Source organism: Dermacentor albipictus, unplaced genomic scaffold, assembly GCF_038994185.2.
Source record: "Dermacentor albipictus isolate Rhodes 1998 colony unplaced genomic scaffold, USDA_Dalb.pri_finalv2 scaffold_15, whole genome shotgun sequence".
Classification (NCBI taxonomy): domain Eukaryota; kingdom Metazoa; phylum Arthropoda; class Arachnida; order Ixodida; family Ixodidae; genus Dermacentor; species Dermacentor albipictus.
Genome location: NW_027225569.1, coordinates 13,792,432 through 13,806,510, shown reverse-complemented (window position 1 = coordinate 13,806,510; position 14,079 = coordinate 13,792,432). Strand labels below are relative to the sequence as shown.

The 14,079-nt window shown below is 45.5% G+C and overlaps 1 protein-coding gene across 1 annotated transcript in view; it reads right to left on the bottom strand.

Moving 5' to 3' along the window:
* Nucleotides 1-10,772, bottom strand: part of LOC139051845 (uncharacterized protein DDB_G0283697-like) — a 154,224-nt gene extending 143,452 nt beyond the window's left edge. Inside the window, exon 1 of the mRNA XM_070528863.1 lies at nt 10,624-10,772. Coding sequence (XP_070384964.1) covers nt 10,624-10,772 — 149 coding nt within the window. The remainder of the gene's footprint in view (nt 1-10,623) is intronic.
* Between the last annotated feature and the right edge of the window lie 3,307 nt (nt 10,773-14,079).

Sequence of the window (14,079 nt, the reverse complement as noted above, 5' to 3'; positions counted from 1 at the left end):
CTCTTGTCCTATATCTCGGGGTCATAAAACCGTATTTTGTGTCGCAGTTTGGAATAAAAGTGCGTGAGCTGCTCTGTTTATTCATGGATATTTGACACTGAATATCACTTTCCTTTTTTTTTCATTTTCCCTTTTGGCTGGGCGGATAGCCAAATTCTTGAACGAAACCACGCAAACGCATGGGACGCCGTGTTTTATTGCGAAAGCAATACTGCTCGCACTTTCGGTCCATCGGTGGTCGTAGCACCTCCTTACACAGGTGTGCGTCACGTGACCGTGTGACGTCACGCCAGACCGAGAGACGGGGCCCCAGCTCGTGGTATCGATGGTGGAGGCGAAGCCTTGCGCGACGCTGCTGCGGCGCTACCGAGAGAGGGCGCTCGCTGGTGTGACGTCATGCCAGAAGGGAAAACGGGGCCCCAGCTCGCGGCATCGATGGAGGAGGCGTAGAGTCACGGGAAAAAAATTCAGAGTACCGCATTCGTTTTCCCCGCGCCGCCGACGCGTTCATTGGCCCAACCGTACCACGTGACTTTGGGGTGCCATATACATTCCAAGCGCCGGGCGGGCCGGCTGAGTTATAGCACAGGCAGCGCAGGTTCCCTACGTTTTTTTTTATGTTCCGATTGTCGGCCTCGCGTTTGAGTGCAAGGAAATCATGCCTGGCAGCTGCGCCTTCGGATGCAGCAGCCGAACTGAGCCTGGAAAGACTTTTCCCTACATTCCGACCGGGCACAATGACCGAGAGCGTCGTTCTGCGTGGTTACACAGAATCGGCCGGAAAACTTCAAGCCTACAAAAAACACGCGCGTGTACGAGATATAAGTGCACTTGCTTTTGCTTTTCGGAACTGTTTTAGAAGATATTTAAGCGAAGTGCACGCGGTGTTAGCGATGCTACGAAAATAGGAGTTCATTGCAAGGATCGCTCGCGTCTTGCACGCTTGACGCGGGTACACGTGTATACGCGTTTGTTGCTCAACGCACGCGGTTATTCCGTGCTCGTGGCAGGCGAAGGCACACTTGTCGCGCGAGAATTCCGCGTCCTCACGTGCACCAGGAACTCGCATGATTTCTCTGCGCACGTGAGTGCGCTCTCGCCTCGAGTCACTCGAGCTATGGCACTTGGTTTTCGCAGATCGTGACGATCGCAGTCAATAAAAACATGGTCAATGCGAGGCCCATGATACTTCCTTTTTTCAACTTATCCTTTGCTCATTTATACATACGCATTTCGAGTTTGAAACCAATGGCCAGGTGATATTCACAACACATGCTTTAAATTTTGAGCTTGTAAGCCGAGCACATGCAATGAACTGAAGTCAGCATACATATTATGTTTTATGTTGAAATGCTACGGTGCATACCCAAATAATGTTGTGCTTGATGCATAACAAGAAATACAAAACAACAGAACACCCAGTAGCGTTAGTTTACTCTGTCACTATGCATGTTACATAAACCGCTCTAAAAGCACAAGAATTTTATACATCGCCTATGTAATTTAGAAAAAAAAAGTACTGGGTCACCAGCGGGAGTTCCTTTTTTTTTTACACAGGCAGTAAATCTTGGCAGTCTAAGAAAACAGTCATAAATAAGTTGAGAAGAGTAGCCGCTCATGCACGCACTACACAGCCGCGTTCATCAATCGCAATGTAGCAAACTCTCGCTCATTATCAGTGTACAGAAGTACACTTACGTAGCTGTAATCACGCAAATGTCTCATATTGGCCTTCCACAAGATTTAGTGCGCAAAATGGTCGTTGAAGTTGGTTTTTATGCCTGCTGTGCACAGATCGTCTTACGCGATCACGGCCAAACACCGGTGCGCACACGGAAGTCACAGGAAGGCTTTCTTCCTCCCACTTGCTCCGCTCCTAGATACTGACAGAGATTTGGTACTGTTGGGAGACTTCAACTGTGTTTGTCATCCCAGAGACTACTCATACCTAACTGATTGTTATGATGCAAGTGCTACTTTCCTGCATCAGTTAACGGAAGATCACAATCTAATAGACGTGGGCGCCTACACACCATCTTGGGTGCGGTTTACGCACTTTCAAGACGTCTCCCATGCTCGACTTGATCGTGTGTATGTTTCGACGAATCTCTGGTCTAACATTCACAACTACGCCGTGAAGCCTGTATTTTTCACAGACCACTGTTTAGTAGCTGTTTCATGGGGTCCCCAAAAATTTCGCAGGTTTGCTCCAAACTGGGAACTGTGGAAACTTAATACAAAACTTTTGCGAGAGGAAAGCGTTGTAAACAAAGTGAAAGAATTATGGCTAGAAATAACACAATGTCAACAGCTTCCTTTGTTTGCTCAATGAGAAATGCTCAAAAATAGAGTGAAAAACGAGGCGATTGCCATTTCATGTGAGCTGTCTCAAACAAAAAAGCTAAAAACCAGTACCTTCATGATCTACTTCACAAGCTGCACGCTTTCGAAATCCAGGAACCAGGGTTGTATAGCGATGAAATAAACACAGTTCGCGCACAAATACAGAAATATGAGACGGAAGTGTAGAAAGGAGCAATGGGGCGTTCACGCACAACTCGCTTCACAGAGGAACAGGCCACAAAAAGGGCTCTCGGTGATGAAAAGCGATACGCGCTTTCCAAGAAAATATTGGAAATTGAGTCTGGTGGGTCTATATACACACACACGTCCCAAATAATAAGCCTATTTGAAGCTCACTATAAAGATCCTGTCGCTGAAGTTAAGCCTCAGAGTGGATACGAAGAAAACGCTGATCAGTTTATTTCGCTTAGGCCACACTTAGAAGAAGATCGACTCAGCGTCGATGGGCCAATAACTCCAGAAGAAATTAATTGTGCCGTCGAAACGCTGCAGAAGAACAAGACGCCTGGTCCTGATGGCCTTGGTGCTGAATTTTATATAAAATTTCAGGGATTCCTGTGTCCTTTTCTGGAGCAGCTTTTCGAGAAAGCCTATCAATATGGTGAGCTTCCTCCATCTTTCTATCAGGGCCACACAGCCTTAATACCAAAAAGCACTGATGATGAAACAATAAAGAGAGTAAACGGATATAGGCCGATAACGTTATGTAACGTGGATTAAAAAATATTTGCAAAAATACTGACAAATAGATTGCAGACAGTCATTACTAAATTAGTAGGTGATCATCAAACATGCGGAATTCGAGGCCGCTCTACACAGACAAATGTTCATATCGCACGTTCAGTCCTTGAGTGCATAGAGGGTAGTACGGATCAAATAAGCTCTTCTCCAGATTGACCTCGCCAAAGCCTTTGATAAGGTTCAACACGATTTTTTTTTCCAACTACTGCGACATCTTCAGTTAGGGGATGTATTATACAATGGTATAACACTGCGTTATAAACATTGCACTACAAAGTTAATTGTAAACCGTAACCTCTCAGATATAATACAAGTACAGTCATCCGTTTGTCAAGGTTGTCCGCTCTCGCCTTTACTCTTAGCCATATACTTAGAACCGCTTTGCTTAAGCGTGCTTTGCGACTCGAGCATTAAAGGATACATGTATACCGATGAGGAAAATAAAGTGTTAGCTTATGCAGATGACATTGCCTTCTTTTGCGTCGATAAGCCAAGCATTACCAAGGCAATAAACGCTACCCAGCGTTTATGTGAGACTGTAGGAGCTACTGTAAATTTTGACAAAAGTAGAGGCTTTTGGCTAGGCATGTGGGCGCTCACTGCCTCTGTATTCGCAAATATTCGTTGGAATCAGTCTCCGTTGCGATATCTTGGAGTACCTCTCGATAACTTCCGTAATAGTGGACCTCATTGGACGTCCACGATAGCCACTATCCGTCGAAAGGTGACAACCTGACAAGGACGTGATCTCTCCATTTTTGCGAGAGCTAAGGCATGCAATACATTTCTCGCTTCTAAGCTTCTGTAAGCTCTGCAGATCTTGCACTGCTCACGTGTCCATGTCCAGTCATTTCATAGAATATTTGCACGTTTTATTTGGCATTCATCACGGGAAGCCATGAGAAGGGACAACCTTTTTCTCCCGCTTGAATAGGCAGGCCGGGGTCTTGTGCATTTGCTTGTGCGACAATTGGTCATGCGCTTATTTTACCTTAAAAATGTCCGTCATCCATTCCTTCTCGCAGTTAATCGAACATGTCTTGCGTCGCATCTCCCTTTTCTTTTTGTGACGACAAACTTTGCTCAAGAACTACCGTTATGGGGCTTCTTAAAGGAACTTGTCGACACTATTTCATTCTTGAAAGCCAGATTCAACCTTGAATATTTGTTTATCGTTAATCGCACGTCGCTAAATGTAGCACTTATAGATGACCTTTTCCCTGAAACTCTGTACCGAAAGCCGTATCTGTCTCTATTTGGTCAAGATGGTTTTTGCCGTGTCCGTAGAATGCGCATTGCGCCAGCAGCGAAAACGTTTTTCTTTAAGCTGCACACCTCCACACTGCCAGTTAGAACATGGCTTCAGGATAAAGGAGTGTATGTACCTGGGAATACAAATTGTAGGCTTTGCAATCAACCCGAGACAATAGAACATTGCTTTATACTTTGTCGTGACGCATTTCATTTTTGGGACATTTTACAAAGAACTACCAAAAAAGACTTTCCTCTCACATGTTATGGTATCCGGTTCCTTCCTTTCAAAAAGACAGCCAGTAATGCACCATATGATTTGTTTATGTTATTAGGACTTTGTTCATTATGGAGAAGTCGAATGGTCGACAGACATGCCGAGCCACCTCGCTCGACAAGGTCTATCTTCCGAGAAGAGAGTGCTCAAGTCCGTAGTGTGGTGGCTACATATGATCCCGTCCCTTAAAGGATTTCGTGTCTGGACGCTTGTATTTGTTTGCCAGAATTTTGAACTGTCATTGGACTGTATACTATCTGTGAATTTGTTTTCTCTTGTGTGTTTATATGTAATGTAACTGCATTGGTTTGACAGTGCCGATAATTACATGCAATAAAGAAAAAAAAGTTCGCGTGGCGCAGCGGTTGAGGGTCGGGTTTGTAATCTGCAGGTCGGACGTTCAACTGCTGGTGAGAGCGATTGTACTTTTACGTTTCTTTTTCTTTTTTTTATTGGACTAAAACGCTCATTGTTGCTTTCTATATTCAAAATAATATATACACGGTATCCAGGCGCCGCATATTTACCGCGCTAGAGCTGTTTTTTGCACGAGTAGCCAGCGCCTCCCAGTAAGCTGCGCCTGCCCAGCATCCAGCGCGCGGCGCTGGGCCCATAATCAGGCGCGCTGGGTCCCAGTGGCACTGGGTTTTGCAATAGGGAGCCAGGATAAAATAGTCAATACGTACTTTGCTCTGCTAAATTTGTCCCTGAATTGTTGCAGTACAAACGGGGCAAGCGCTGACCTTGTTTTCCTTCAGGCAGATGAAGCTTGTTGATCAGGGTGCTGCGACCTGTTATAAGTGGCAAAATGGCTTTGGTGGTGCGCTGCTATGTCCGAGAGTGCTGAATCAAAATGCGTCCGTGGCGACCGCATTTTGATGGAAGTGAATTAATCAAAACACTTCGGTGCCGTGCTTTCTCGCGTATTTAAAGAACCCTAGTAAACTGAAATTAACGAGTAGTCCCGCACTTCAGCGTGCCATACCTTCACACTGTATATTTGGCATGTAAAATTGCTGAAGTTTATTTAATGACAGTGCTAAAATTTGTTAAGTTGCATGTTTCAGTTCTGCCTGCTATTTGTGTCAAATGAGTTACAGAAAATGGAAATACGAGCACTTTGTAAGGAACTACATCTGGATGGAACAGGAACGCGCACGTATTTATCTTACAAGATATTCCCGAAAGGCAAGAAGTGGTCGTCAGCAGTAGAAATTGAAAGAACAAAAGAATGTGTGAATTCATGCTGCGAGGATGCAGCCTAATGAGCGTTGGGAATGGGTGAAATAAATGGGATTTCTCAGTTCAGTGAAATATTTCCATTGCTTTTTTCCTAGAAATGGCACAGTGGTGTGTCGATCCCCAATTCTCGCTCCCTACAGTGAAATTAACCTTGCTTTTTCTGGGTGCTGGCAAATACCTGTGTTTAACTTTTGGTGTAACACATGAGAAGTGAAGCCATTTATAGCAGCATGCACTGTTTTCACTTTCAACTATGTTCGCAGTCTCAGTGCCTTTGCAAAAGCCGGGAACTGCACTGTCTGGTTTGTTGTCTCTCCGCCTCCCGATGCTTTGTGATGTAGCAGCTGATGAGTTCGAGCTGGACGGTTTTTACAAAAACTTTCGTGCAGCAGTGAAAATTTTATTGCCAGGCTGATCGTGTCTGAAGACACGTTTTTTGGTAGAACTTTGGTGACCAAAGGACGAAGTCACAAAACCCCACGTTGGAGAAAGCCATCTGCGTCTGCTTTTGACATGTTCTTGCTGCAGTGTTAGCCCACGATTGGCGAGAGCTAGGCACGTTTTCAAGCCAGTAATATCCAGGACATCCTGAAGAAGCTATACGAGCACTTAAAATCTATAATGTTCTTACCACAGCACCAGCACACGGCAAGGCCATTGGGTGTCCCCCAAACGTATGGTTGCCTAGAACACAGGTGCAGCCCCCGCCATTTATTTTGAAAACCTTGGTGCCCTGCTGATTACTTGTCTTTCTGACTGAAAGCATCTGCCTTGTGAAGAAAGCCCTGATTAAAGGCATCAGTTTTAAGTAGCTCCTTTTCGATGTAACAGATTGTTTGTACTGATGCAGGCACGTACCCAGGCTTTTTTTTCGGGGGGGGGGGGGGGCCCACCACCTTCATCATCATCATCATCATCATCATCATCATCATCATCATCCTGTTTTATGTCCACTGCAGGACGAAGGCCTCTCCCTGCGATCTCCAATTACCCCTGTCCTGCGCCAACCGATTCCAACTAGCGCCCGCGAATTTCCTAATTTCATCGCTCCACTTAGTGTTTTGTCGTCCTGGATTGCGTTTTCCTTCTCTTGGTACCCATTCTGTAACCCTAATGGTCCAACGGTTATCTAACCGGCACATTACATGACCTGCCCAGCTACATTTTGTCCTCTTGATGTCAATTAGAATATCGTCTATACCCATTCGCTCTGTGATCCAAACCGCTCTCTTTCTCTCTCTTAACGGTATGCCTAGCAATCTTCGTTCGATCGCGCTTTGCGCGGTCCTTAACTCATTCTCAAGTTTCTGCCCCATATGTCAGCACTGGAAAAATGCACTGATTGCACACCTTACTTTTCAATAATAATGGTAAGCTTCCAGTCAGGAGCTGGCAATGTCTGCCGTATGCGATCCAACCTATTTTTATTCTTCTGTGAATTTCCTTCTCATGATCAGGGTTCCCTGTGATAAATTGACCTAGGTAAACGTACTCCTTCACAGTCTCTAGTGGCCGACTGGCGATCCTGATCTCTTGTTCCTTTGCCCGGCTATTTATCATTATCATCAGCTTCTGCATATTAATATTCAACCCCACTTTTACGCTCACTCTGTTAAGGTCTCCAATCATTTGTTGTAATTCGTCTGCATTGTTGTTGAATAGAACAATGTCATCGGCAAACCGAAGGTTGCTGAGATATTTGCCGTCGATCTTTAGTCCTAAGCCTTCCCACTTTAATAGCTTGAATTCTTCTAAGCGCGCAGTGAATTGCTTTGGAGAAATTGTGTCGTCCTGTCTGATCAATTTCTCTAAAGGTATCTCCCTGCTTTTCTTGTGTAGAATTCAGATAGCTGTAGAAACTCTGTATATATTCTTACGCGAAGGACGAGCCAGTAAGACGAGAAACTATTTACAGATTATATTTACAACAACGGTTGCAGCGCTGACCGGTTAGATTCACAGCGTGAGTTCAGTTCGTTCTTCCTCCTCTTTTCTGGAGTGATGGCGCCCACGCACCTCGTTCAAACAAACAAATACCACACGCATGTAGCAATATTTTTCAAGCTTTTTACGTAAGCGTTCTGTAGTCCTTGATTACGTAGTGCATCTAGACTGCTGGTATCTCTACTGAATCAAATGCATTTTCGTAATCTATATAAGCCACATAGAGAGGGTTATTGTACTCTGCAGATTTCGCGATAACCTGATTGATGACATGGATGTGATCCATTGTAAGGTATCTCTTCCTGAAGCGGGCCTGTTCTTTTGGCTGACAAAATGCAGTGTTGCCCTTATTCTATTGGAGATTATTTTGGTAAATATCTTATATAATACTGGGAGCAAGCTAATGGTCCTATAATTTTTCAATTCTTCAACGTCTCCTTTTTTGTGGATTAGTATGATGTTTGCATTCTTCCAGTTCTCTGGAACCCTTGCAGTCGATAGACACTTCGTATACAGAGTCGCCAGCTTTTCTAGCAATATGTCTCCTCCATCTTTGATTAAATCGACTCTAATTCCATCTTCTTCTCCCGCTCTTCATCGTTTCATGTCTTGCAGCGCCCTTCTGACCTCATCGCTAGTTATAGGAGAGTTTCTGTATCCTGTTCATTACTGTTTCTAAGTGAGGTATCGTGACTCCTCTGGGTACTGTATACAGGTCAGCTTAGAAATCTTCGAGATTTCTTATGATATTATCCCTCTTATCTTTTAGTGCATACATCATGGTTTGTCCTATGCCAGGATTCTTTTTTAATGATTTCAGGCAGCGTTCGTTTTTTTACGGCTTCTTCAGTATTTCACATGTTATAGTTTGGAATATCAGTTATTTTCGCCTTGTGGATCAGTTTTGACAGTTCCGCGAATTGCGTAACGCTGTGCGGCCGCCAGTCCGATACAACCGCGTAGAGCGCAGGACTCTGCGATTCTAGATGTACTGCGCTCACCGAGAAATGTTACAAAAACACTCACATAAGCACAGCAGAGAAGTGGCTACGTGAGGTGGTTCGACCGATAACTGTAGAAGCGTAATTCAAAGCCAGTAATTATTCTCCACTTGCGGCGGCGTTTTCTCTACTTCCTTTATAAATAAGATCTTGATCCATAAATATTCTCATAAACAATGGTTATCATTTTTATTATTCTCTTTTGCTTGCAGTTTGGTTGTTGCGTTGGCTCTCTCCCTTAGTAGATCACTTAATTTCTCAACTCCTTGCGATTTTTGTTTCCGGTTTCCAATTTTGCACGAAAAGTGCTTACAATTAAGGAAAAACAGACGAGGTAACTGCCGACAGTCATCTTGCTTATGGGTATAAGGGTTATTGCAGGGTTTCATGATGGACACTCTTTCACATCATTTTATTTCCCACCTTATCTAACCCATATCACGTGTATATGGTTCCGGGTATCTGCCAGCGTCGCGGCGAGCCGTAACTCAAGGAAATAATGAAGCAAAGGGAAAAGTTAAACGCAATTGGTGTTTTCTCTGGCCGCAACTCGTTCCATGAGAGTACAGACCAGCTGAGTAACAGCCGCATCCCTCTCCTGGTCCCAGGATCAGCCTAAACAAAGAAGGTTGAACTAACAAAAGCATCAGCTATGCGCGTGACGGTTGAATAGATGGTGACAACTGAGCGGATCTCGAGTTAATCGTGCGGGTGCGGAATCTATGAGAAAACTGTCCTTCACATTACAAGAGATGCCGGTAACTACGGCCATCTAAAAGGAGTGAAAAAGGCAGCATAATGCTGACCGATGAATAGCTGCCAAGTCTCGACATTGATCTGGCAGCGCTTTAGGAATGTGTGAGGAGTGGTGGCGTGGGTGGGGAGGGGGAGAGGGGGTATGCCATTGGATGTCGGGGGGGGGCCCGGCCCCCCCCGCGCCCCCCCCCTGGGTACGTGCATGTACTGATGACTTATTCGGTTTGTAAACATTAGTGTGACACAGACACTCCACCTCACTGATGCGATCAACTAGCCATGCCCGTAACTGATCCAGTACGCGCATAGGGACTGTTGCCTTGTTAATAGAAAGATTTAGAATTGGGCGCCCAAGCGGCTTGGGGACCTAAGAAAATTGCGGTCCGCAAGTGCGCATGCGTAGAAACCAAGCCAGTCTTGGGCCGCCCTCGCGGGGGACAGCGAGGGCGTACAGCAGATGGTCGCAGAGCAAACTTGCGGTACTTCGACTGATTTTTGCCATTTCACGCGGCTGAACTCGCAGTTTTGCAGTGCGTCACGAGAGAACACCAACTAAGAGCACTTGGTTTCGATTGGCTTTGCTTCGCTTAGAATTTCACACTTAATTCGTAACACTAACCGATACTAACACAGTGATTACGTTTCTTACATATTATTGTTCGCTCCCTTTGCTCAAAAATGCATTCTGTTCGTTTTCACTTGCAAGAATACAGGTTCTTTGTTTCTGCTTTCAAGCGACTTTCTATTTTCCACACTGCGGCGTCCCGAGCGCTCAACCCAACGCTGTCTGCATTCGACCGAATCCTCAAACTCTGCTGCTCTTCTAAACCCAAGAGCAACCGACGCAACGCGGCTTGGGGGCCCATAGCCTTAAGCCCCCAATTCTAGAACTCTCTAATGTCTCGACCAAATTAACGGTGCCTCACTAGTGTTGTAAGTGCTCATGAGCTGACTAGCCTTTTGCTAAGTACCTCGATAGTGCTCGCGATTTTAAAGGCTTCTGAGATCGGCGGTCTATGTTCTTACAGGCTAAAACTTGTCGTGTACCCTGACAGCACGGAAAATAAGACTGGAACTGCTGAAGCGTTCTCAAGTGTGGTGACGAAGTCTCCCTGCTCGGCTGGTGGTGGACCTGCAATTTTATCCCTCTTGTTCTCCAGCACTGTCAGTGAGCTGTTCACGACATCCTGCCCCATCCGCAGCTGTTTTGTTTCGGACCCACTTGTACACAACCTTTGCAACATAAGCAGGAAGCCAAACATTATTTTATTTATTTTTTTGTACCTCCATGACCGAAGTACTACAGAGGGGAGTGGGCAAAAAAACATAGATAAGTAAATAAACAAAGTAGCAATAAACAGCAAATTTGATTAGTTAATTGTATCCAGGAGTAATGATGTCTGATAAGGCCGAACGAAACTTTGAGTTGTCCTTGATTGCGACAACTGCGCCGGGAACGTGGTTCCATTCCTGCGAGGTCCTAGGAGTAAATGATTCGTCACAGGTTCTGGTGCGGCAGTGAATCATTCCAACGTTATGGCTACGGTCGATGCGAGAGGAAATGTAGGTAGGAGATGATATTAGATTATCGCGTAGATACGAATTGTGGAAATATGGTTTTTAAAATAAAGCAAGGCGAAAGCACTTAAGCCGGGCTGGGAGAGGAGCAAGCAGCGAAGAGTTTTTCATGGCAGTTACGCTTGATGTACGGCTGTATTTGCTATGAATGAAACGTGCGGCATTGTTTTGGATTAGTTCAAGTGACTGAGTAAAGGTTTCGAGGTGCGGGTCCCAAATGGATGGATTTTACTCCTAGTAAGCGTTTTGTATAGGTTTAATTTTAATGATGTAGGAGCAGAAGAAAAATTTCGGCGAAGATAACCTAGCATGCCATTAGTATTGTTAATTACGTTGTCGATGTGCAGCGAACAGGAAAGTGACGAGGTTATGTGGACACCTAGGTATCTATAGGAGCTTACGACATCCAGGGGAGTATCATAAAGGCAATAGTTCGGTAGTGGAATATTGCTGTGAGTTACACGCATACATTTACATTTAGTTACGTTAAATTGCATTAACCATACGTCACACCAGTTAGAGATAGCGCTTATATCGTCTTGTAAAAATTTGTGATCAGATTTCTCCGAGATTTCACGGAGGATAACACAGTCATCTGCGAAAAGGTAATTATTAGAACAAACATTATTGAGTAAATCGTTAATGTAAATTAAGAAAAGAAGAGGGCCTATAACTGATGATCGGGGCACACCAGAGTGACCATACTGTGACCGATTAAAGAGAAAATGTTCAAGCAGTGCAAACAGGTGAGGATCGAGGTTAAGTTTGGTAAGTTTAAATAGAAGTAATTTATGACACACTTTGTCGAAGGCCTTGGCGAAATCAAAGAAAACACAGTCTGAGAAAGAACTTTTGTCGAGAATAAGATGAAGGCTGTGAGTAAAAGAAAGGAGTTGCGTTTCACATGGCAAGTTTTTTCGGAAACCATGTTGTGCTTTTGATAAAAATGAATTATTGTGTAAGTGCTTTGCTAAATGTGAGCACAGAATATGCTCAAGAACCTTGCAAGGAATGCTTGTGAGGGAAATGGGGCGGTAGTTGAGGGGCGAACGTTTGCTACCGGACTTATGAAGTGGGACCACCTTCCCGACCTTCTAATCTGCAGGTAGCCGATGGCTATCTAAGGATTGCTGCAACATTTTTGAAAGCAGACAGATGAATAAACAACAGTATTTTTCAAAAATTTCGCATTAACCAAATCAGCACCAGGAGATGATGACAACTTGAGACCATTAATTACATTTTCGACCCCAAGAGGTTCAATGATAATAAAGTCCATAGGTTGGTAGTGGCAAGACTCGAGAGTTGGAAGCACAGGGTGACCAGATACGATAAAGTTGTTACAGAACACACAGTTAAGGATATGGGGACATACATCTTCGGGTACCGGTGAACCATTGGAATTAGTCAACGTGATTGAATTATCTTTGGAAGGGTTAATAACACGCCAAAACTTTTTAGGGTCATTCGCAAGCATTCTGTGCAAAGTGTGTACTTGGAATGCTTTTTTGGCAAGTTTAATAGCTTCTGCGTAAGTACTGTTTGCCTCCTTATAAGCGTCCCATTTCGATACCAGTGAACTTTTATTCGCTATTCGATGCAGTCGTTTGTCTCGGTTGGAAAGCCTTTTATGCGAAGCATATTACGAGGGCTCAACCCAGCTCCTCAGGCGCGGCGGTGACCATGAAATCACGTGACACCGTGACGTCACGACAGAGGAGAAGTGGCTTTGGCTCAACTCTTGCAAGACGGGCTGGGTGGGAATCGAACCAGGGTCTCCGGAGTGTGGGACGGAGACGCTACCACTGAGCCACGAGTACAACGCTTCAAAGCGGTACAAAAGCGCCTCTAGTGAATGCGGTGTTGCCTTAGAAACGCGCTGTTTCTAAGGCGTGCGTCTCTTGCTCAGGCGCACATTTCGTTGCCGCGCCGAACGCTGCTTTGCTCGACGCTCACCGCGTCCAATGCGGGACGCGTAGTCGCTGCCCTGTAGCCCATTGTCTTACACCCCTTGGCGGGTCGACGGGAACGCTGTCGCGTTCCACTCTTGAAGGCGAAGAAGTAATGCATGAGTTGTTTCTTCGTCTAGCCGAACCAAATATACCCAAGCGACAGCAGTTCACCAGGCTAAACAGTGGTTCAACAACTAAAATAAAGGCTAGTATGCTTCGCATCCTGGGCTTAACCTTACCTAAGCCACAGCCATTTTTTAACTTGAAATTGAACCAGGGTTTCTTAACATTGCAAGATATTACGCCAAAGGTCGACGCCTGTGGCAGGACCTGCATGATGCCGAATTAACTCTTATTACTGATCCCACGGCGCCGACCCGCACGGGTACCTCTACGGCACGGGACACGACACCAGACCTGACGGCGGTCCGTAACATCCCTCAAGCCATATGGTGCAATACCTTTGAAGATCTCGGTAGTGACCACATGATCATAGAAAAAATTGGAGGACGCTTAAGCTTCGCCTTCAAGAGTGGAACGCGATAGCGTTCCCGTCGACCCGCCAATGGGTGTAAGACAATGGGCTACAGGGCAGCCATCACTTACGAGGCGCCCCGCATCAGACGCGGTGAGCGTCGAGCCATATTGTCGAGCAACGCGGCGTTCGGCGCAGCAATGAAACGTGCGCCTGAGCAAGCGGAGCGAACCAAAGAACGCGGTATCCCGGAGGGGGAAATGATGCACGCCAGCCAAACGCCGTGATCGGCACGGGCAGAGAGATAGAGAGATAGTGATCTAAAGAAAGGAAGGACGCTTGATTCTGCGGAGGGAGCGAGGCGAAGCGTTGTCAGGGGAGAGAGTCCGAACCGCGACAGCTCCTATGCGCGCGTGGCGCGCCATCTGTCGGGGCAGCGCCGTACATGGAGAGGAGGGGCTCTTTTGTGTTTGCCGCAAGATGGCTCTCCGTGTGCGG